The sequence below is a fragment of the Amblyomma maculatum genome, chromosome 1 (assembly GCF_055883805.1).
Source record: "Amblyomma maculatum isolate TAMU_Amacu chromosome 1, ASM5588380v1, whole genome shotgun sequence".
Taxonomy (NCBI): Eukaryota; Metazoa; Arthropoda; class Arachnida; order Ixodida; family Ixodidae; genus Amblyomma; species Amblyomma maculatum.
In genome coordinates this window covers 212,221,996-212,247,405 of record NC_139344.1, presented here as the reverse complement: position 1 = coordinate 212,247,405, position 25,410 = coordinate 212,221,996, and the positions used below count along the sequence as shown (strand labels likewise).

The 25,410-nt window shown below is 45.2% G+C and overlaps 1 protein-coding gene across 1 annotated transcript in view; it reads left to right on the top strand.

Moving 5' to 3' along the window:
• The window catches only part of LOC146205538 (A.superbus venom factor 1-like), a 107,550-nt gene that overhangs the window by 58,286 nt on the left and 23,854 nt on the right, over window positions 1–25,410 (top strand). Inside the window, 10 exon segments of the mRNA XM_084607403.1 lie at window positions 4,779–4,967; window positions 6,923–6,998; window positions 14,362–14,394; window positions 14,396–14,507; window positions 16,228–16,305; window positions 17,113–17,287; window positions 17,680–17,849; window positions 21,023–21,181; window positions 22,083–22,193; window positions 23,783–23,852. Coding sequence (XP_084463529.1) covers window positions 4,779–4,967; window positions 6,923–6,998; window positions 14,362–14,394; window positions 14,396–14,507; window positions 16,228–16,305; window positions 17,113–17,287; window positions 17,680–17,849; window positions 21,023–21,181; window positions 22,083–22,193; window positions 23,783–23,852 — 1,173 coding nt within the window.

Here is a 25,410-nt window from a genome sequence, read left to right as displayed (position 1 = left end):
TCCGTAGTGGAATAATTTGTTTCAGCGCGGGAGAGCGTGCGGCTGCCATACGCAATGACCCTTTCCACGCCAGCTTGCTGTTGTACGAGTACAGCGCCAAGGCCGATGTTGCTGGCGTCGGTGTGGACTTCGGTGGCAGCCTCTTCATCAAAGTGCGCAAGAACAGGAGTAGTTTGCAGTCGTCTGCGCAGCTCCGCAAAAGCCTCCTGTTGCCCGGCGGCCCACACGAACTGTGTATCATCCCGCGTGAGGCGGGTCAGGGGTGCGGCTATCTTGGAAAAGTCGGCGATGAAGCGGCGGTAGTACGCACACAAACCCAGGAAACGTTTTAAACTCCTCTTCGTGGCAGGAACGGGAAATTTGGCGACAGCGGCAGTTTTGTCGGGGTCTGGCCTAACGCCTGGTCACTCACAAGATGACCAAGAAACTTCAACTCTTTGCAGCCAAAGTGGCACTTCTCGGGCTTGAGCGTCAAGTCAGCTGACCGGAGGGCATCTAATACTGCGCGAAGGCGTTCGAGGTGTTCTCCAAAGGTTTCAGAGAACACGACAACGTCATCGAGATGAACTAAACAGATCTGCCATTTGAGGCCGGCGAGAACGGTGTCCACCATGCGCTGAAACGTAGCTGGCGCTGAACATAGGCCGAATGGCAGCACTTTAAACTCATACAGTCCATCTGGTGTGACAAAAGCTGTTTTTTCGCGGTCCCGCTCATCGACCTCAATCTGCCAGTACCCGCTCTTCAAGTCAATGGAGTAGAAGTACTGGGCACGGCGAAGCTTGTCGAGTGAATCGCCGATACGGGGCAGCGGGTAGAAGTCTTTTTTAGTGATGTCGTTCAACTTTCGATAATCAACACAGAAGCGAAGGGTACCGTCCTTTTTTTTCACCAGCACGACAGGGGACGACCACGGACTGTTGGAGGGTTGGATGACACCATCACGAAGCATCTCCTGAACCTGTGTCTGAATCGCTTCGCGTTCCGTCGTTGAGATGCGGTACGGCTGCTGGCGTATAGGGCGGGCATCGTCGGGTGTAATTATGCGGTACTTCACAAGAGGCGTTTGCCGAATTTTCGATGACGTCGCGAAACTGTATTTGAGAAGGAGAGAACGCAGATCGTGCTGCTGTGTTTCCGAGAGATCTGTACTAATATCCAGACGATCAAGGGATGGGCGCACATTTTCAACTTCTCCGAACGTCAGAAACGTCCGCTAAGGCATCGGCGAATGCGATTGCAGTAGCGCGGAAAAGATGGCGGGGTTCGTTCGTGAAGTTAGTCACCAGGAGCTTAGATCGGCCGTTACGCAGATGGATGAGACTCCGCGCCGAGGTGACGCCGTGGGTGAGCAAAAGGGACTGGTTGCCCTCAGCGACCGCCGTTCCGTCACGTAGTTCATCGCAGTTAACAGTCACAAAAACACTAGAACGTGGCGGAATAGAAACGCTCTCGGCAGAAATTCGAAGAGGGGCACAGCTTTGGCGGTCTGCGGTGTCAGTATCATCAGGTTTCTCGGTCGAAAAGGTCACGGTGCGCTTCCGGAGATCGATAATGGCCCCATATTCCCGGAGAAAATCGACACCAAGGATACAGTCGCGGGAGCAGTCAGGTATCACAAGGCAGCTGACAACAAACGTGGAGTTGCGAATTTGGACTCTCGCCGTGCACTGACCGCTCGGAGTTACGACATGTCCGCCAGCGGTTCGAATCTGCGTGCAAGACCATGGCGTCATCACTTTCTTTAGAAGCGCCGCTAGCTTCCCGCTTAAAATCGAAAAATCAGCACCAGTGTCTACCAATGCGCTAAACTTATAGCCGTCGAGGAGCACGAGTATATCCAGCGAGAGTCTATCTGTACGTGTACGAACTGTCGTCGGGGCCGTCAAGTCGCGGTCACTCACAGGTCGCGTTGTCGGGGGGTCTTCGTCGCGTCGATTTGAAGCGGCCTCGCCCCCTGAGGTCGCTGTCTTTAGTTTTCCCGGCTCGGACTAGACGACCGTCGCTGCGCCATCCCTGAGGAGCTGGGCTGCGAGGATAGTCGGCGTGGAGACGGAGATCGTGACTGTCGTCTAAAAGTTGGCGCCATGCGCTGCTGGGCTACGTAGTCCTCAACATCCCGGGGTCGTTGGCCTAAAGGAGGGCTACGCATGTCGATGGGGAAACCCTTCAGTCCCAGTTGTCGATATGGGCACTGTCGATACAGGTGACCAGCTTCTCCGCAGTGGAAGCACAGGCGCTGCCGATTTGGGGCACGCCACAGGTCTGCCTTTCGCTGGGGTGGTCGGCGGTTGTCGATGTACGGCTCGGGGTGGGCTGAATACAGTGAGCCTTGGTCGGGTGGCAGTAATTGTGTGGAATCAGTTGGGAGACGTCGCAAGATGTCCGCATACATTGGCCGACAGGATTCGGTGGAAAAGGATGGCGGGTTAGCAGATGGTACCGAAGGCCGAAGTGCTTGCTGGAGTTCTTCTCGGACAATACTAGCGACAGAGCCGACCGTCGGCTGGGGAGCACCAAAAAACTTCTGGAGCTCTTCACGCAAAATGGAGCGGATTATGTCATGAAGAAGATCCGGACTAGCCCCGAAGGCCGAATGCGGCTCTGTGAGCGAAGCGGCGAGTACCGGCCTGTCGTAGGTCGCAGACCGCTGCTGGAGCATCCTTTCCATCGTGATTGCTTCCGAAAGAAACTCGGCAACTGTGCTCGGCGGGTTGCGCACGAGCCCAGCGAACAGTTGTTCCTTAACGCCGTGCATGAGATGGCGCACCTTTTTCTCTTCGGGCATGGCCGGGTCAGATCGTCGGAACAGCCTAGTCATGTCCTCCACGTACATGGTTATGGTCTCGTTCGGCATCTGTATGCGAGAGCGTAAGGCCCATTCCGCTCGTTCTCGGCCATCCGGACTGGTGTAGGCGTCCAGGATGCAGCGGCAGAACTCGCGCCACGATGTTAGGGCGCCTTCGCGATTCTCGTACCAAGTACGAGCGCCATCTTCCAGGCTAAAGAAGACGTTCCTAAGCTTTGCGGCGGCGTCCCACTGATTAAATGCGGCGACTTGTTCAAACTGGGCGAGCCAGTCTTCGACGTCTTTCGTCTGACAGCCGTGGAAAGCCTTAGGCAGTCGAGGGCTCTGTAGAGTGCAGTACGTTGGAGTTTGCATGATAGGTCGAGGGGCGGATGCGGTGGTGAATTCCAACGGCCCGTGCTCAGGTGGTAGGCCTAGGTTCCTCCGGCTAGCGCGGTGAACAGGAGTGTCGATTGGCACAGGACCTGAATCCTGGGTATGCTGAGGAGTGCGGGACATATACTGGGATCGATACCCTGCGCCGACACCAAAATATGTCACGGACAACAGGGCTAGACTCGACTAAAAACGACGGGACGAAACTCTACCAGCAGGCAAAGTTCGGCGCACAGCACGCGAGAGTCAACTTCAGTGTCCTCTTCTCCAGGCGCAGCAAGAACATGGGGACACCAGGTGGCAATATATATATATATATATATATATATTTATTTATTTATTTATTTATTTATTTTTAATTTGAAGGTAAATTCTTCTTGTACTGCTGAAATTTGAGCCTGTGTGACATTCTGTGGCGCTTCGAGTTGTTGGCTTAGTAATGTTGAATTTCGTTCGTTGATAAAAACTGGACCTGACGAAGGATATTCTGCGTGCTTTCCTGAGTTGGCAGCGTATTGGCGGTTTGTGCAGTTGCGTTTGGATTGCACTGGCCTGTTGAGCAATAGACTGTCGACTGCGCATCCAGAAGGTTCGAATCATTCAAGCAATGTCTCGCACGGCAGTACAAGCCTTCCAGGGTCCCATCCTCCCCTACTACGTCATTTACTTCTACCCTGCTACATCATATACATACGGGGGAGGTACAGCGTGTTCCCCATATTGACCGACCCATCAGATCTGCCAAGTCTGGTTCAAGGCAGGAACATTTCTTCTGATCAGTGAGTTTTAGTAAGAATCGTTACTTAGTTTAAGTAGGAATGAGAATTTTCTAAGACCAGAGATGAGGATGATTGAAAACTCGACCGCTCTACAACGACTGTCACGGATATGTTCTATACTCTCTCCATTGGTCCAATTCGTCAGTTCGCACTGTGTTTTAGGCACTTACTGAACAAATTGTCGATATGCTAGCGCGAAATTATTCAGAGGCTGTACTCGTCGCCTGACAAACAGATCAACCCTGCTGTTCTTATAATATATTTAATTTTCGTTTCGTTCACTTGCGGAGTGAAAGCTATAGTATGCATTTCCCCCTCTTGCTTAATTTTATATTGGAGGTTTAATTCAAACTCATTCTGCTTGTATAAAGTGTATTTGATGCACATTTATTTGCAAAAATTTTGTTTACGCCTACTTTCTCCGTCACACCAGCGCATCGGGAATTCAGAAACGCTGCCTTTGTCATCGATGTCGAGAGTGCTGTAAGATGATGGCTTCACGAAAAAAAAAGAACTACATAGGCGTCAGAAGTGCCAACGCTTCGTTTCTCTGCGAGCTCCTTCAGGTAACATACCACTGAGAACACTTATAGACCGCGGGGATCACTTAATGTTTTCGGGTTTGTATTATAGATGCAGCTAAAAAATGATATGCGACGCGCCTGAAATAGTTTATGGTATGTGGCATACTAGTGTAAAGGTATAAGACCAGTATCACGATGGTAACGCTACATGGCATCCAAGACGACTAATTCTTGCTGCCTGGCAATTCCACCTCTACAAATCAGTATATTCATTATTGTTCTTCGGCGCAGGAGACGGAGTCACCGCCATTCTCGAATCTGTAATAAAGAATCCCAACAAAGCCATCATTTTACCATGGGACTGTGGCGAGCAGACCATGGCCACGTTGGCACCGGTGCTCTACGCCTACAACTTTTTCAAGACCACCAATCGTATCAGCGTAGCTGATGAAAAGAAGGTTCTTCAGTATATTAGAAAAGGTAATCGCTTTATTCCCAGTCTTGTTTTAGCTGAAGCGCTGTTTGGCGCTGCGGTGCCTACCATTATATTTTAGTCAGCGAGCTTTGTATACTCGGTGCAGCGCCAGGCAGCTGTGGTGTTTTTCCAGTGCGGGTGAAGAACACCCATGCAAGGAGCCTTGCACACTCCTCATAGTCACAAAACCTTCGCTTGTCTTCAACGCGTCCACTACAGGCTGAGTAACATTGTGGGTAGAAACGAACGTAAAGCTCACAATCCTTATGGGTGGTTCAATTGCATCGTCTCTGAGTTTTCAATGTCCGTGCATCCTTTGTCACAGCTGGATGGCCCTGCGTGAAGGCATACTCTCGGAAAACACCTCCGCAGAATAAAATGCCCGTGATCCCTGTGAGCAGTGTAAAATGCCTCGTTCAAAGGCACTGCGTAAGAAAATACGAATGCTGCACTGAGAAGAAACGAATATAACGAAATTTTTGTCAGTAACATTAATCACTCTGGTGCCACAAACTGCTGCAAAATTGCCACAAAAAAATTCACTGTAATTCCTTCTGATGCACGTGCGTTGTGCTTTAGACACCTCACTTCCATTTCGTAGCAAATGGTTGGTGATGCTCAAATGGCCAGCAAAAATAAGACTGAACAAAGTGGAAAGAATTGTCATTTGGAAGGAGCAGTGTGTTCCTATAATTACAAATAAAGCTTTCGTGTGTTCGTGGTTAATCTAGAGCAATGACGTGCAACATTATGCCGTGTCATGCACGCTATATTGCGCTGCCCCTCGAAGAATTAAAGACCACGAAGTAGGCAGTTGTCTGTCTCTTTCCTTGCACCAAGCTGCAAGCAAAGGAATGTACATGACGTGGCACAATAGCGCATGCAGTTAGAATAGGGGGCCGTATAGTCGCTGCAATTCATCATGAGCAGACGTCACGTTTCCACCGAGCTTCCTGCTCATACTGGGCTCAGTTTAGGTTTTGTGCAGAAACAAGCGCCGGATCTTCTCGCGCTGCAAGCCTCCAGAAAACATTCTTTTTTTTTTCTTCACGACCTGATATGGCATCCTCTTTTCCGTGGCTTCATTAGCCACCGGACTGGGTTAATTTAGAAGGTAATTAGTGAGAATCAGTTATAGAGTATTCGTATAATTAAATGTTTTTGGAGTAGACTATATCCGGTGCAGCCGATAGCTTGTGCCTGAAAATAGTCTTCCTTTTTTCATGTTGCTCTCTTAATACAATCATATAATGGGTGAAAAATGATTCGAACGTGAAAATACAGCCACTTTCCGCCTCTGCATCCTAACACACGACCTATTTCGAGTCTAGTGCTCATCTGAGCTACGGCGACAGCTTTCGTAGGCATTCATGCTGCGTGTAAACTAAACTTGAGGGTGTTCAACAGTACCACCATCGTCAATACGTAGTTCGTCATTTATTACCACGGGTGCCATGTAGAAAGTGATCGGTCGACGGAGCACCAGACGCGAGGTTTAGAAGTCGTGGGTTCGGATCCCATAGGCGACGTATGGTTGTTTCTCTTTTGCGGTGTGTGTGTGTGTGTGTGTGTGTGTGTGTGTGTGTGTGTGTGTGTGTGTGTGTGTGTGTGTGTGTGTGTGTGTGTGTGTGTGTGTGTGTGTGTGTGTGTGTGTGTGTGTGTGTGTGTGTGTGTGTGTGTGTGTGTGTGTGTGTGTGTGTGTGTGTGTGTGTGTGTGTGTGTGTGTGTGTGTGTGTGTGTGTGTGTGTGTGTGTGTGTGTGTGTGTGTGTGTGTGTGTGTGTGTGTGTGTGTGTGTGTGTGTGTGTGTGTGTGTGTGTGTGTGTGTGTGTGTGTGTGTGTGTGTGAGAGAGAGAGAGAGAGACCCAGGACCAAGACGAATTTTGGTTATAGTCATCGGCTGCTTTGAGATGAATGGTAATGAGTAATTACTCCTTTATGTGTATGTGCGTTTTTTTGCAGGCTACAACCAAATACTCAACTACAGGAACCCAAAGGGTTATTTCAGCGTTTTCGAAGGAGGTGCGCCAAGTACATGGTAAGGACTACGTGTATAACAGTTATCCGAAAAAAGCGACTATTGTATTCAACCTTCAGACGCCGGCGTAGGAGCTTCGTTTACGGAATTACTAGTGACTGTAGTTCTAGCTATATATGGGTTTGCTGAAATATAGGATTATCATTATTAATCGATTTGTGTGAGGTAAATTTAGCTACAGTTTATCCAATATGCCATCAGTCAGCAGCAAACAACAGTGGGCAAGCTATAAACGTAAGGTAAAAGAATAGAAGCCTGTTCCGCCCACCTTTCTTGGTTTATACGGCTACTGTAGTACCGTCACATCGGCTGAAAAACGCACTTACATCGAATTTCAGCAGAATGTCCACAACATGCGCATCGGTTTTCCAGCACTTCTTTGGACGCACCAGTAGCTGCAACTTAACATACACTTGTATGCGAATAGATATAAAAGAGAGAATATTCTGGGAAGCTCCTTCTTAGTTTCACCAGCCATTCTTTGAACACATCTTTCAAGAAAGGTTGTAGGTAAAAGGAGAGTTCATAAGGAGTTGCATTCTGGCCGCGGCGGCCGCTTTTCGACGGAGGCAAAAAGCAAGTCGCCCGTGTACTCTGCGTTTCCAGTGCACGTTAACGAACCCCAGATGGTCAAAATTTCCGGTGCCTCTCATAGCCTGATTCGCTTACAGACTTTAAACTCCATAAACAAAACTAAACCTATAAGGAATTGCTGTCAACGCGATCGGTCAGTTTCAGGCTAAAAAAAAAAAAGACATACGGCTTTAGTGTCTCAGATGCCCAGATTCCGTAGATCCCTGCTGTTTTTTTTTTTTATGCCTAGATTATAATAGCATATACAAAATCTCCAGACTCCTGAACAAGCTAGCGCCATCTGTCGGACGATGGTGCTGCTAGCGAACAGCGCGTAACTCAGTGGGGATATTTTCACCAGTGATTGTTAGAAAGTTACTCAGTCCGGGAAGATGCTAAGCGGCCGTGTTGACAACAATCGCCTACTCTTGCAAGCACCGCAAAGTCTGATTTGCAAGGTTCCTCCTGCATTCGCACTTGCCGGTTCTGACGACCAACGAATATCATTGCGGTGTACCCAACAGTCAAAACCTCCACAGGAATTTTGGATGTTCAGCACCGCGCGCCACGTCGGGGTAACGGTGAAATTTAAAATCGTTTGCTCAGATTTCCTGGGCTTGGTCTCCACAACAGAGACTGTTTTTACGTGCACTAACGGATACGTACACAAGAACCTTTGAATTCCATCCTCTCTCGAGAACTCAGCACTTGGCGTTTCTCCTAACGGTCCACGGCTTTCTAACCACGATACCACAATTTAGGAGCAGCACTTTGGATATCAAAAAATACTTGTTATTGAGGTATAAAAGAACGACATAGGTAAAGAAGGGACAACCTCAAAGGCGTCTTTCAAAGCCTGTACAGTCTAATTCGATTCGAACGTGATCCCTCCAGGGCTAACCTAGTCGGATTGAATTAACGTAACACGGTTTGTTTTTGCAAGAACGCTGAAACGAATGCACAAGGTTAGCTAGCGGAAATATCCCTCTATCATTCCCCGCCTTTTTTTTTTTTTAATCGAAAGCTTCACACTACGCTATGTATCAGCCAAGGTCAACGCGATAGGCCTCTCGAATTACAACAAGCCAGAGGTCACAATGTGGCTACATATATAGCTTAACCATGGTACCACCTACGCTGTACCAACACCTGACATTTGACCTCTAACATTTCACCTTTGACAGTAGATGTAGCATCACGTGTTCCACCTTGTATTTGACGGTATCCTCGACTATTTTAATTACTTCAAAACCATATCTGCCCATGTGTAAACCTAGGTTTAGCACGGTTAAATCTCAACCATTTTATTGTTGCGGATGAAGTGACCGCCGCGCCAGGAAAACTGTTTTGGCCAGTTTGCGGAAACAAACGTTATAACTTTGAAATTGAGCTGGGCTGTACAATACGGAAAGAGCGTCCTTGAGCCGAATTCGCATGTATTTTGAGTGACGTTGCCTTGGAGACCAGTATTATACATCTCTCCTCGCCAAATATGACTTACGCTGCCCAGTGCATTCGCTATAAAAAGAAAGCGGAATCATGAAAATCGGAAATGACTATTGAATATTATCATGCACACGAGCTTCCTGCTATTCTGCTATTGATTTTCATTAAAAGCGAAGCTATTCGTCTAACGGAGCAATCAAAATCTTCTCAAAGGTTGTAAACTTTGCGCCAGAGATGCCCCCACTTGTAGGAGCGCTACTTGCGATCTGATGACTCTAAGTAACCATCAAAAAGTACCTGCGCTTCACTCCAATTCTCGATTCTGTCTCTTTCATTCAGGGGCACGCGCAGTTAGAGGCAAATATTTCATACTTAGAAGATCTTCGGGCCCTTTTGTGAAAAACAATTTTGTCATTCTGAAAGAACTTCCTGCACTGATTTATTGAGACATCTTAAACTAATTGTCTTGTTCCAGAATTAATATTTGGTATTTACACCTCCCTCAACTCAAAAAATGCAGGAAAAAAATACCCCCCACCCCCTTTTTGTCACTTTTGCGAAGTTCTTCAAAGTATTTCTCTTCAATGTCTTTCACTGTTTGGCACAAGCACCATTTATGGACCGCAATCCATTCTTCCTTGACATATAGCGGACTGGGCAAGGACTGGGTGCTTGTTATGTATTTATGCAATTTATGTCGGTTAAAGGTGTTATTTTTCGAATTCACTAAATTTCTCCTTGGGGTGCACTTTGTTTATTTCTATGTCATGACATGTCTTCGATAAGTTAAAATATGCTGATGTTTTGCTGTTCTGTTCGGCGACTTGAACAGCCGAGCGCGGCGTTCGTTACTGTGCATCATAAGCAGTTTTTTTTTTTTCTTCTCCACATCACGGGTTATTGTTCATCGCTTGTAATCGTGTGCTGAAATAAACGAAATTGAAGCGAGACGCGACGCCTGGGCCTTCTGCCACATAAAGCACCAAAACTTTTATGGGGGCACATGGCAAGAACCCCAAGTGGTGGAAATTAATTCAGAGCTGCCCCCTACAACTCCTGGAACGTTACAACTCCATGTGATAGCTGGTCTGTCAGTCTCGAAGAGTCTACTAAAAATAGCTTCATTATAGATTCCTAATCCGCCGGCATTCATGCCTTCTTTATGGAAGCACGAAATACACGGACACAAAATACACCACCTGTGCTTCGCACTTCTACTAACTTTCAGTTTATATCTGCTCGCTGAGCTTCCCATTTAATTTTAGTTCGCGTTTTCATTCCGGCTACGGAAGGTGGCTGCTAAGCGACAGCCGCATTTGATTTGGAGGAATTTGCGGCCCAAAACTGGGCCTGAATCGAAAAGAAGACCTTGGCGAGTATTATGAAATTTTAAGAATTAGAGGAGAAACAAAACCATTGTTTTCGCCAAACCTTATGTACGGTTTACAACAAAAATATCAGCAAGAACAAAAGCACGAGCACGAAGCATAGAAGGGAAACCAGCGAAAACAGACGCAGGACAAGAGCAAAGATGGTGCAAACACCACCCAGCGGTGTGGTATGCGTGCCTTATTTGCTCTTATACTGCGTCTTTTGCGCTGGTGTCCTTTCTATGCAATATGAACCAACAAGCCCAGCAGTTTACTCTCCGTCTAGAAAAGGTGGAAATAAGTTGAAGGAATGGCATAGTCGATACCAGCGCGGAAAATGTTTACTAGCTGCCCTATTCTAGCTTTCCCAAAGAATGACAATTTCTCCCATCACTTGTGCGCAAAGGTTTCACTGGCCCTTGTTTCAAGTAGAGCCAAGAAAAAGATTCCAAGCTAAAGGCTATATGGTGATCAATACCGAGCACCACTGTGCCGTCATGTTACCCAATTTCACGCTCTGTCTAACATTATATGGTTCTTGTAAATAAATTACAGCCGTTAATGTACGCATTAGGGACACCGCGGTCGTTCAGGATGTCTACTGATCGGTATATAAATATGGCTCCGTTTCATTTTTATTTATTTATTTATTTATAGGTACTGCGATCTGGTACAGATCATAGCAGGGTGGGAAAAACAAAAAAAATACAAGCATATAAACGCACTCAAATTCATAAAATTTGCACGCACTTTTCAAACATTAGTAAAGAACTTTGAGTTACAGTCTCGCTATTAAGTTTATTCCATTCCGTAATTGTCCTCGGAAAGAAAGAATATTTAAAACAGTTATTTCGCGCGTTCACAGGGGTTATTGTTAGTGCATGCCTTTGTCTCGTATTATAACCTGAAGAGTAAATAATATAATTGGAAGTGTTAATAATATAATAACCTTTTACGAGCTGGAAAAGAAACTTTAATCGGCAGATACGATTGCGCTCAGTCACAGAAGGTAATCCACTACGCTTCACAAGCTCGCTGACAGACGCACGGCCATATGAATTAAATACAAACCTAACGACCTTATGCTGTATGCGCTCAAGTTTATGAATGTTAGTTAAGGTGAAAGGGTCCCATATAATTACGGCATATTCTAACAATGGACGGATGAGGGAGTTGTAAGCTAATAGGCGGACACTGGGCGGAGATGACTTCAGTGAGCGCCTCAAGAAAAAAAGTTTGCGCAGTCAATTAGCTACAACCGCATCTATGTGTTTTGTCCATGAAAGGTTGTTAGTAATCCATAAGCCCAAATATTTATATTCTGTTACCTCCAATAATGATGTGTTGTTAGTACCGTACACAAAATGAAGAGGACTTTTCTTGTGTGTAATTCTCATGAAAACGGTTTTCTCACAATTAATACACATCTGCCAATCGTTGCACCACGCAATCACCTTTTCTAGATCATTATTCAAACACACCTGGTCATCAACTGAAGAAACCTCTTTGTACAATATGCAATGCCCTCTCTAGTGCTTTCCTTTAAGCCACGCCTTCAATCTCACCTTCGCACTGGGCGCAAGCACAGCGCTATTAAATGACAGCATGTTTATCATGGCTACATTGATTGCCTCAGCGAAATTATATAAGCTTTGACGGTCACCTTATTCGCACCTATAAGCAGCTGAGAACTGTGGTTGGGCGACATTCCAACTTCCACATTCGCCTTCCCTAATTCCTACGTTGCCATGGAGATGACAGGCTCGCTAGACAAGGAGAATTCCGACCCGTTCCTTACGAGCCAGGCATGGAGTCTGCGTGCTTGGCTGGGAATCGGAGGGGTAATGGTTCGATTCCCGGTGGAGACAGCTTTCTTTCCTATGAAATTTGGCCACGCCACTCGTGAGCCAAGAAAGATTTGCGCTTTAAAGACTGTTCATCTGTGCGTTTCTCCTCCTCATCGTGCGTCGGTGCGCGGTATCCTTAATCGACGCTATAGATGAACAGTCGGGTCGGGCTAACTCAGCCCGATATCTGCCGCGCCCCAACTCTACCCAGTAGCGTCAGGCTTATGTAAACGATGTTTGTGCCCTCCTCTCTCGCTTTCCTCCTCGCGCTCTCTTTGCTATTGCCGTTCTTTTTTCGCTCTGCCGGTTACACCGAGACAGGTGCTCAACTCGAGAATGGATCTGTGCTCTAAAAATCTCTGCAATCGTACGACAGACGTCTGGGATTATGAAAGACTGGGTATATTCCATTATCAATCCCGACCTATCCGGGACTATTTGCTGACAGCTGACTGGCGTTCGATTTTCCTCGGGCTGCCCAGAAGCCCTGCCAACGGGTAAAGCTCCTGGGCCACGGCCGCCATATGAGTTCGAGAGCATTCCGAGTACTCTTCGGGTTCCTGCAGACGAGATCGTGGGCTAAATAATGACACAATCTCCAGCTTCGCATTTTCGCTTTCTTGTCTTAATTTCTCTACAGACGAAAGCGTCCAGAGCCCCGAACACGGATTGCATATTCATGCTGCCGAGTTCCCCTGTTTAGCAATCTTTTCAGCGCGCAGGCCTGAAAGCGTGTAAAGCGAACTACTAAAGCAGCTAACGCTTATTGTAAATGTATTTTCGAACGTTTTCGTTAGCTTTCGAATACAGTGAGCTGGGCCTTTGCAGGAACTTCAAACGGCAAACTAACCCTGCATTGAGTTATGCAAAACGCTTTCCATTCAGATCCCCCTCCCCCCCATGTCACATACGCGTTTACAAAAAGCACCGATTGACTGGCGCCTCTGTATTCTATTTTCAGTGTACACACACGCGAAAAGATAAGAGTGTGTGCGGCGTCACTGCGAAAGAACTGATCGAGTCGTGGTGACATGATAGTTGGCATCGCCTGCTGAAAGCAAACGATGGAAGAAGTTTGTAGGATCATGCGACCTGCTTCCTGTCAGAGCGGAAGCCGAGACCTGCCAGCAAGTAGTCCGAGACTGGAAAATCGGATGCACCAACAGGTTTTGTCCACATGCAGTCGGAAACAATCCTGCGAGCGAAAAAAAACTGGCGAAGTTGGTTCGCCGTGTTTGCGTTATGTGATTTAGGCTGTCAATATTAGGCGCAATTCCTACGAACTAAGATGTTGGTGTAGTTACGCAGGGAGGCCAACGTCAGAGGAGCACAGCGGCACTCCGATGCTTGGGATGCGGTGCGCTAGATGGAGGTTGTTTGCTGTCGTCCTCCCCTGCGCAAGCAATCTGGGAACGTCTCTGCACTGTCCCTATCGGCATGTTTGCGAGCCACAGCGTAGCGCGGTGCGGTTCCGCCACCCTAGCCTTTGGCCACCTATGCTAACCTTACTCGGCACTGTACAGCACATGCCACACTGCAGTCAAATAGCAAAGGATGTTCTTTCGTTCCAATCTTTATAACGGTCTGTAATGGCATGTCACAATGAAGCCCATATTTTGAACCCAACTACCAATGCTAGAAAGCAGAACCAGGTATGAAAGAATAAAAACTTTTTACCTTATTATCAATAGTTATCTAAAAATTAATAAATCAGATTACTTTGATCTCAAATAATGAGACAGCAAGGCATCGTCATAGTAGGTTCATCCCATTGCCGGTTATAAAAATAATTGCTTCAAGATAAGTTTTTTTTTTTTTTTCGCGAACTTGTAAGGACTGGAACTCTCTTCCAGATTCTGCTGTTCGGGATCAATATTACGGCTAATTTTACTATACTCATCGAACTTCGCTACAGCCTGTGCAGTGCAAATCTGTTTCTTCCCTTTTCATAATACACGTATTTCCGAATATTCAAGTTCATAGTCTTGCTTACATTCCTTGCTTCTTTTTCTCTAACCAAGCCATTTGCATTCAAACCGGCCCATTGAGCTTTTCAAAATCAAAATATAGAAATAGCACTACGAATCTATTTCCTACGTTTCACTTACGATGACCTAACTTGCACAGGCTGACGGCATTCATCATTCACAACCTGTGCAAATTCGAAATCCATCATGATTGATGAAAACGTCATTCGAAGCGGACTGCAGTATCTAACAAAACAGCAGCATGTAAATGGAGCGTTTTACGACAGTTACCTCCAGACACTGGTGGTAAGTACTATTTCATACTATAATCTTAATTTTTTCTTTTTGTTCCATTTCCCTATATTCCGCACTTTAGCCCCCAAATAGAGTGTTTATAATCAACAATTCTAGAACAACTCACGCTTAATAAATATCCCCATCTCTCTCAAGAAAAAAAAAATAAAATAAGGACCCGGTGCTTTTAAACAGATTAAGAAAGCGTAAATGGTAAGATACAGGGTAAACAGCTCATTTAGGCAAACATTCATGCCAATAACGTCTCCTAAACTTCTATGAGTCTACTGAGTGAGTTCTACATTTTTCCCCCACTAATATACCCAATTCGCCACAGAATAGTTTAACCCACCTTTCCGCATAAATCTACCTGTTCTCAAATGTTTTTCATTTTTTGCAATGTGCAGCACGCAGCAATAAAAAGGGCAAATTTGATTGGCAATTCTGTTAACATGGCACATAAGAAAAACCTAATGCATTGCTTGAGAACAATTTACTTGCTCATTTCCTTTTTTTGGAATGCAGATGAATGTCAAGGTACAGCCTTTGTCAAAAGTGTAGATCCCGGGGGGGGCCTGCTTCCGAGCCGTGTAGTGGGGCTGATTTAGCATCAGTGGAGGTCCTTCCCATTGGAGGGGGTAGGGCAAAAAATCTTCTTACCATACAGATAATATGAACACTGTAGATCCATTACAAGCCGCTCGAAGTGGCTGAGAACCAGACCCCTCGGGCTCTACACTTTTGACAAAGACTGTACATGGCACCTTCTGTGTACTGTTTTACTTGTCGCTTAGTGAGTTGGTGAAAAAGGTTATTGAAAAAATAAATTATTGCTGTCTCCCGATGCGGGTGGCACTCAATCAGGCTTGCAAGTGCCCTCTCAGCCCTGTCGATCAGCTGGAGCAGGCCTTCAAGGTCCGTAATGATTGATTCCGCCTCTGCGCCTTCGGAACGAAATCAAATAGGATAAACAATAGCCAAGTATTGTAACGTATAAGAATGCGCATATTCACTTATAATCTGAAATTCACACAAATCAAATGGCTGAAAGGCTCTTTCAGTACATAAGAGATCTGACCACCGTAATATTACTTATCTGTTGGCGCCGTACGTTATGTTGCAGCCCAAAACGCTTACACTGAGAATTTATCTGAAATCATACTTCTGTACATTGTAATAGCATTTTCACAGAATTGAATTTCCAAGCCTCCTTATTTCATTAATGCGAGAAGAGAATGGGATATACGTATAGCAACAGTTATCGGCGCCAAAAATGACAATGAAACCGTCAGTTCAGTGAGAAGCATTTTATAACTCCTTTTGTAGCAAAACGCACACGAAAAGGTGTTATTCAAATCGCTGCTAAAAAGTTTATAGTCTACCTAAGCGCTACGAGTAAACTTTACACCGGAAGCGACACAATGCGCCTCTTCAGAAGTGTGCCTCTACCGATGCACGTGCCCCTTGGAATGTTTGCCTTGGTCGACGCGTGAATGAAAAATCAGCCGCCATACGACGGTTGACATACGTTTCGCGTGCGTAAAGCATCACCCACTCTTGGGGTGAACATGCGAGCGCGTGGTAGCACTCCGTAGCATAGGGCATCCAGGGCGGCCGCGCATCGATGTGAAAGGGCGCAGACGCTGAGGGACGTGCAAAGGGGCGCTACACCGCCCCAAGAGTGACTCGACAAAGAAGGCTGACGCCACACTTTTCCGTTCCAAATATGCAGCAAAGTTTCAAGCACCCAACATCGCAGACGGCCTTCATGCTCATCACCCTCGAAGAGTGCGCTGAAGAAGGGTTTTCGGTAAGTGCACAAGGAGAGCTACTCCACGTTGTATACTTTTAGCAACCTACACGATATAAATGCCCTTTGAGTTGCAGCAAAAAAGCGGGCCAGTACGTGACACACAAGTCGATATGATGCCGAGAGCGGGGATCAGCTACTATAACTTTTCTGGCTCTAGAAATACATCGGCAAAATATGCAGGGTTTAACACTGCCACCATGCATGATCCACTGGAGCCGTTCGCCGCCATCTTTTCATTGTATTCATGGTAGCTAAGCGTATTGTCTGAAAAAGGTATGATTTTCTAAGTGAAGAACGTAATTTACAATTCTGTTCAGATTTTGGAGTTGAAATGATGTGTTCTGACTCGCACTGTGGGACCCTATAACGCCGAGCGAAAGCTGCTGCTGTGGCAAGTGCCCAGGCATGGCTTATGGTAGCAAGGGAAGTGTGTGTGTGTGTGTGTGTGGGGGGGGGGGGGGGGGGGGGGGGGGGGTTGATAGCGCTTTATAATGACCTGACGCACGATATTCTGTGAAAAAGACATAAGCGTGCATTTCATAAGCATGTGGATTTTCAGTCGCAGTCGTTCTTGTGGGCGTGGAGGCCGCGGAAAGTGCATTATACCGGTCAGGGCACTCTACACCGGTCGCACTAAGCTCCCCTTCGCAGCTCGACATATTACTCTCTTCAAAATAGACGTGTTTTTGCTTCCAGAATTATAGTATTGGGCTCACATTACCTATAGATGCAATGAAAACAGCCATATATGAAAGGTCGCTGCAGATTTTAACACACACCTTCCATGCGAACTGCTCTCGAAAGATTTCGCAAGTCCCACGGAGGAGAGCAGCAGCGTTTCTCGAGCAGAATTTGCACAGCAGAGATTCACCGGAAGCATTGGCGCTGGGCGTCTATGCCCTGTCTTTGGCCAAGAGTCCAAGAAAGGATGGACTGATCCAGTTGCTGATGGAACGCGTGCACTACGACCCAGGTAAGGGCGTTCAAATAAAAAAATATGCAGACGCTGCAGATATAGCCATTTTCTAAAGCATATTTAAGATTTCGAAATGGAATCTTCATCCTTGTAACTGAAGTCTGTCACGTTTAGAAAACTGAAGCATGTCCGAAAAAAATAAAATTGAGTTCTGTTATTGAAATCTGTCACTGAACACAAGTAAATAAATACCTAATATTTATTTTGAACAATGTAATGTCCACATGAAATAATTACAGAGATTACAACGTTATTCACTCAAAAGAAAATTTGGAGCAATATGTTAGTTGAAAGGGATGTTGCCCCGTCACTGTCCTCAACAGGATATCAGCTTTGTTGTTGTCACAAGTGGGCCAGTAGCCTGTTACTACAACAGTGTTTTCTTTCTGCCGTAGTCACTGACGACCGACACGTGCCTGCCAACAGCGAAATACTGTCTGCTCAGGCAACTGCGTATGCTCTCATGGCGTTCATCAGGGAGAAAGCACGAACTGAATACATCACAAGTTTTCAGCGTTGGCTGAACAGAAGGACAAGCCCCTCTGGGTCTGTTCAATCTACGCAGGTAAGTCCATCTCCATGTACTAATTCAAACCGGAACCTGCAGACATGGAAATGTAATGGCCCACAGAGAGCAGCGCTGCTTTGCGGTATTACTTCCTGGCCTTTGTGTCGCACATGGTCGTTAAATGCACTTAGATCTAGTCGATACACGTTAATAATCAGCATTCATTTTAAGCGAAAGTATTTGTCGCATCAAGAGAAAAGCCGTCGGCGTTGTGTCCGATACGTCATTAAGCGGCCGTAAGAAGCAAAACTTACGACGTTATAATATCTTACACAGACCCATCCGCGACCGATGGCACCGTCCTTTCAGACAATGCTATACATGCCATTCGTCTTTACATACTCGCCACTGATGACTTCCAAGGGGCGGCAGTTTTCCCGATATTTTGTATCGAAAGTGCATGCACTACAACCGTTCGTCGTACATTTCCGGGTGCTGTGATACCATTTTTCGTTCAATACATCTTTTATGTTTGAAAAAGGGGCTGAAGAATCTTATTTAATAAGGAAACAGCACATGAGTGATTTATTTATATGAGAGAAATCAGAGGAATTGAGGACCTCGCTGCAAAACAGATATTTTGTTTTAACTGAGGATGAAGATCTTAGCGTAGACGCACTGAACGATCATTTCAGAGATAGCAGTTCCAAACTTGCATAGAAGTACACGGTAGGGTAGCTGGAAAGGATATCGATAAACTGCCTGAAGAGACGAATATATCTATGAATATATATTCACACCGATGTCATGTAATGTCTCTGGTGGGACCTTTAAGATATCAATCAATCAATGATGAATGATGATGATCTGGTTATGAAACGCCAAACCATGAAGGCATTCAACCCGACAAAAAGGACAGAACTAACAGAACTATTAAAATTAATCAATAGGCGCAAGATAAACGACATAAGAAAGTATGATATAGAAAAAATGGTCATGCTTCTAAGAAGGCAGTAGCCTGAAAAGAGGTCAGAGGTAACTAGGTATCGGCAAAATCAGATGTACACAATAAGAGACAAGACAGCCATTGTCATTACCAGTATGGATAGGGTAGTCAATGCAACCGATGAGTTCAACACTGCTCTATACAGCAGTGGAGGTAATCAGGATTATAATGAAAGTGGAAGTTTTGTTTAACGAAATCCGGCACTAAATGGGTGGTAAATAGCGCAGTAAGAAAAATCATAAAAGCAATGAAAAAGGGGGAAAGCAGTTAGGAACCATCATGTAGCGCAGATCTGTTCAAGGATTGTGGACAGATCGTGCGAGTAAAAGTGACCACCCTGTATATGCAATTCCTAATAATCTCGAGGCTACAGGAATCTTGGAAGAACGCAAACATTATCTTATTACATAAGAAAGGTGGCTCCAAAGACAAAAAATTACGGACCAGCAGCTTGCTGTCCGTTATCGCTAATAGTATCAGACCAACCGTAAACTTAAATCAATCGGTACGACCAGGTAGGCTTCGTTAAAGGTGTTTGACAACTGATTACATCCACACTTGATAAACAAATTCGAAGAATAAAGCCAACCTCTTAACATAGCCTTCATAGGTACGAGAAAGCGTTTGACTTAGTATAAGCCTGAGCAGTCATGCAAAATTGCGGAATCAGGGGGTACAATAGTTATATGCTAAGGAATAAGCATTAGATGCTACCTATAGTTACTGCCCATGAAGCGTAGTTCTCCATAAAGAAACTAATACCATCGCCACTAAGAAGAGTTCGTCAGGGAGACTCGATTTTCCCAGTCATATTCACCGCTTGCTTACAGGAAGCATTCAGAACTCTGGACAGGATACAGTTGAGGATAAGCGTTAGTATAAAATACCTCAGTAATCTGCAATTCGCTGATGACATTTCATTGCTAAGTAACTCAGGGGATGAATTGCAAAAAATAATTATTGAGCTGTAAAAACAAAGGATGGCAATAAGTCTGAAAATTGACATCCAGAAATCTAAAGTCGAGTTTAACGGCCACAGAAGGGGTCAGCAGTTTGCGATAAGTAGCGAGGCGCTGTAGGTAATAATGAAATACGTCTACTTTGGACAGGTAGGGGTAGCAGATGCGAACGACGAGTGTGAAATAACCAAAGGAATAAAAATGGTGTGGACCCCAGTTACCAGATGCTCTCAGGTCATGAATGCAAAGTTTCCAATATGCCTCAAGAAAACAGCATATAACACTTGTATCTTGCCGGTACTCACCTATGTGGTAGAAACGTGAAGGCTAACGACTTAATTGAGGAAAAAGCAGCAAGCTATTGAAAATAAGGTGGTAAGCCTCGTTAAAAGACAGGACACAAGCAGCGTGGGTCAGAGAGTAAACGCGAGTTCATGACATACTCGTCAAAACGAGAACAAGTAGTGGGTATGGGTAGGGCATGCAATGCGAAGGGAATATTACCGATGGTCGCTGAGATTAACATCACTGGATTTCCAAGGAGGAAGGCAAAGGCAGTAGGGGCTCGGAAAGTTAAGTCGGCGGATATTATTAGAAAGTTTGTGGGGATTAGATGGGTGCAGGTGGCAAAGGATCCGGTTAATTGGGGGCATAAGGGAGTTGTCTTTGCCCCGCACTGGACGTAGTGATGGTGATTATGATCAAGATAGCACGCACCTGCTAGTAAAATAGGAGGCTAGCTTCCGACAGGGGTTCGAACTGACGATATGTGCTACTTACCTCCCACTGTCTGCCTTCCCTCGATTTTCATATTAAATTTTGATATGCACCCGTTTGTCGCACAGCGTTCCGGGTGGTGTCATATTTCTTGTTTCGTATAGCATACGCCTTCTGCTAGTCAATTTGGCGGCTAGCTCACGACAGGGATTTAACCGCATTGGACGCGGACCCACAGTGCACGCACAACACACACACACCCACACCTACACCCACACCCACACCCATTCACACCCACACCTACACACACACACACACACACACACACACACACACACACACACACACACACACACACACACACACACACACACACACACACCGAATACAATACCAGCAGAAATAACTTCAACACGCGTCCAAAACCTCACTCGAAAGCATTTCACCCGCGGGACTATAAGGCTTTCGCATTCATACACGCAAGCAGTGTGGATGGGCCTAATTTTTATTCAGTGCATTAAAATTCTTTTTTTTTTTTTTTTGCTCAGGACACTGTAATGGTTTTGCAAGCGCTCACCAAGTTTGCTGCCTACGCCGAAGATAACAACCTCGATTTGGCATGCGAGGTCACCCTGAGCAACGACAAAGATTTCCAGCGGAATGTGAGAATCAAGCGAGATAACGCCACCGTACTGAACAAGATCGAGGCAAGTAACATGAACCTATACGCGGACCTCGTCTCCGCTGACGGGATGCAATGTGATGCAGCACTGTAGCGCTATGCCGTGGATAGAGGCCGTTTGTTTGTTTGTTTTGTTTGTTGCTGTTTTTCAGTTAAGGACGTTTTCTTCACCATAGTAATGTTGTCGGTCACATGTATAGACTTAGGTTGACTAACATATCATCCACTTTTAACCGTTAGGTGTAAAATTTGAATTCTTGATTTCTAGCGTCCACTAGCTACAGCCACATCAATGTTTATATATTATAGAACCTGTGATTATTGGAACTGGCGTTTCCAGTGCTAAACCGAAGCCTGTTTGGCAATGAGCGCATGCAAATGTAGGTACGTCACTCGATGGCGTGCGCGTCACGTGCTTTTCTCCATCTCGCCCCATGCATATGATAGACTCCATACGATGGAGGAAGGAAACGTTTGTTTCCAACTCCATGGATTTCGCCACTCCCCATCATGCACCGCGGAGAGAAAACACGCCAATTAGCGGCGTATGCCTGTAACTGTGTCAGTGTGACCGCGCTAGCATCCAAGGCGACCGATTTCGGTTTTAAACTTGCGGAAAGCTTGAGATCAACTAGAGCAGAGCACGTTACGTAACTTCGAGCAGCCAGATAGCGGAGTGCCACACCCCCATAAAAATGGTTCCCATTTCGAGCACCGTGACTCTGTGTGCAAAATATCCTTAGCCAATTGTTTGGTTTTTGTTTTTCACAAAATAAACAATTTCTTTTCTCCTGTTTTCATTCGTCTCCAAAGTTTGAGCAAGAATATGGCGCCGCGCGTGAATCTGAGATGTGTTGTGCGCGCTGTTGTAGTACTTTGTTCCACGCGCTTTTATGCCAACCGGTGCTTTTCTTTTTCTTTTTTAGATTGATAATCCGGGTGATAAAATCTTTGTCAATGTGAAAGGATCTGGAACCGGTGTCCTTTACTTTAACTACACGTACTACGCTCAAGCTCATGACAACGAACTTTGCAAGGTATGTGTTCCTTATAATCATTAAGAAAATTTTTTTTTTCCTGGTAAATTATATAATCATCTGCAAAAAGTTTAATATTGACGTTGACATAAGAGGGTAGATCATTAACAAAAATTAGAAATAAAATTGGAGCCAGGACGCTGCCCTGAACAAACTATTCAACTGTTTTGTCATCACTAAGAATCTGCAACCCAGGCGCAGACTGTGAAAAGGGAAAGTGGAAGTCAGAAACAGAGGTCGTAAATTTGTTCACCTGTCTTCATTCGCGGCCAAGTTCAAAAATGCAAAAATTGCAGATGCAGCGAGTTTAGCATATACTTACAAAATGGCGAATTTCGCCGAATGCTGATTTCTAAGCAGAATTTGCTACTCCGAATGCTGCTAAAAAGAGGCCAGACAGTTTCCACTGTTACATGTCACTAGAGGCGCGTCACGTGAACAAAAACACTAGGTATACGAATATAACCGGGAACATAAGTGTCTGCGCAAGCGGTAGCATTTTCCCGGTCATTACCGGTAATGCGGTGTATAGGTATCGGCATTCGTGTGCGCCAGTGTTTATGACAGAGTCAATGCTCTTCGTTTGTATGGAAGGAAATGCCTTATTAGCATGCAGCCGAGTATTCATCTCTAAGAATAATTGAGATGCCTACAACTTTTATCAGAAGTAGTTTTTTCTTAGATTCCATATCACTCCCTAAAGTTTCTTCACGTTCGATGCAGATGAAATAAATTTCGTTCCTGAGGGAATATGCTGCTCTTTCAATCTCTGCATGCTATCCTCCCAGGAAAACTCACAGGATGATTGTCACCGTGTAAAGCGAGATTTAGGGGAAGATGTTTGGGTTCTCAATATCATATTTTTTGCGCGTAATACTAATACAGGTTACTTTATGCTCTCTATTCTCCTCCCAATTCAGCCGGACCGCTCTCAAGAACTTCAGGTTACAGAACGGTTCTTTCTACACTATGTGCATTCTCAGCCCAAGCGACTTGCTTCTGCGCGACACTGTGTGGCTCATAATGGCCCCGTGTGGGTTGTAATGCTTCCTCAGTGTTGTGAATCTCCCGAAGCTATTAATAATTTTGGTCCTGCCCCCTCAGATGGGTATGACCTCTGCGAATGCTGCAAGAGCCAGCTTGCGCGGCTTAGAAGCGAACCCCATATAAGCTTTTGACGAAGACTGTGCAAACAAGCATTAAATAAACCAGCCAAGCTACTTCTGCAGCAGTTTTTGTGCTCGTTCGTTTTTATTTCAAGAAATTGCGCTCAGTTTACATGTTGACAATTTCTTTGCATCACGCCGCCACATCACGTAGCCGGCATAGTTATGTAGTGCTACTAGCAAGCAAACTAGAAAGGAGACAGGCAGCTTTCGAAATGACCAGACTATTTATTCCTGCGAATTCGCGCCATGGAATGAAACAAGCTCGGTGTGACAAAGCGGTGTGGGCACCATATAGCCCCCGATACATGTGCCTGCCTAAGCACAGTTTATCTCTTTTTCACCATCACATTAATAGCACTAATGAGTACCTTTACTAGAGAGGCCAGAAACTGGCTGCATTATTGTGATTTCTACTTACAGTTCAACATCACAGCCAACTTTGTGAAAACGGATCGGGATATAGGAAACGTGCTGACACCAACCTCTAGCGGTAAGTGTGAATGCAAAGCCGCTGTCATTCTCTCGCATTTTGTTTTTCAACACATAGGCCTTTAAGCAGCAGAGGCACAGACATCTTGCTGTCTGTATTAGTGTTTAAACCAGCGTAGATGCAAAAGCACTCAGCGATTCTTGCATTCGCTGTCGGTATTGCGTGTCCCAAGAGTGTTGATGGGATATGAGCGCTATAGTTCAGGATCATACTTTGCTCACTCAGTGGGTCACTTGGCTTCCCCGCTACATTCGTTTAGCAAGCATTTTTTATTCATAATAGCAGCGAGCGAACACAAACGTAAAAGAAGAACCACGAAACACAACTTCGCTGTGTGTTGCGTGTTTCTTCTTTGTTTATTCGTGTCCCTTCGCTGCTATTATGAATCAAGAATGTCACCAACTTGCCCAAAAACTTATTTTGCTCAGCAGCCAGTTCGGCTTATTAGCGTATTCTGAGAGTGGCATTAATTTGTCGTCAGGTGTAGTGACTTAACCATATTCGGCGTCGAAAATATCCTAGCTCATTTCGTTATCGAGAGTATATATCTAAGCATGAAATGCATTACAGGCAAGGCTTAGCGTATGAGTCGTGGAAGCGAAATAGTTACGTAGTGCGTCTTTCCTTTCCTCGAAATCATTGTTTTCACTTAGCAGCCTTTACAAACATTCACGACGCAGAATAACGGTGAAAGGTGATGAATACGGCGGCATTCAAAACAATGGGCGTAAGGCATATACTAGTAATCTAATGGGAAAATCAACATTAGAAAAAATTATTCTGAGGAAAGGAAAGGGCGCACTAACTGTCTGACTTCTCGATGAACACCTAAGCCGAACTATGAAGGGAGGAATGAGGAGGTATCCTGTCAAACATAAAAATTACAAGGGACTTTAGCGCCTAATGTATTGAAAGGCGAAAGACTGAGTGCCGCATTCTGCTACGCAACTGTGACGAGTTTCGAGAATGTTCCAAGCATCGTCTACACAACGCCTAGAAACGTTTAAGTTTAGATCATTATTTGTGTAATTACTATACGAATTAGACATTTTTAAATTATTAACTAATCAATTAGACATTAGTTTTTATTATATTAAGTAGTAAATAATTAGGCATTATTATTAGTCGATAATAATTGGTAATTACATTTTAGTTAGTAATTATTTAAATTATTATGTGATCAATTATGACTGATCATTAGGCATTATTAATGAATGTTTAGTCATTAATTTGTAATTGATCATTGATTGCCATATGGCCATATAAGACATGCATTCGCGCTACTGTGATGGTGGTCTGTGATTGGTCGAGACCTCTATGACATCATCCTGCCTTGGCCAATCAAAGCCGCCGCAAGAGCGGGACTCATTTTGTCCACGACAGTAGGAGCATAAAAAGCGTTCGCCTTATTAAGAAGAAATGGAGATCAGTCATCTGATGCGACATGATCTTAGTGCAACAGCCCAACGGCACGAGGCTATAGAGCACAAGAAGGGACGAGAGACAGCGCTGGCCTCTGGTCTCATTCCGTTGCGCTGTTGCGCTGGAGATCATGTCT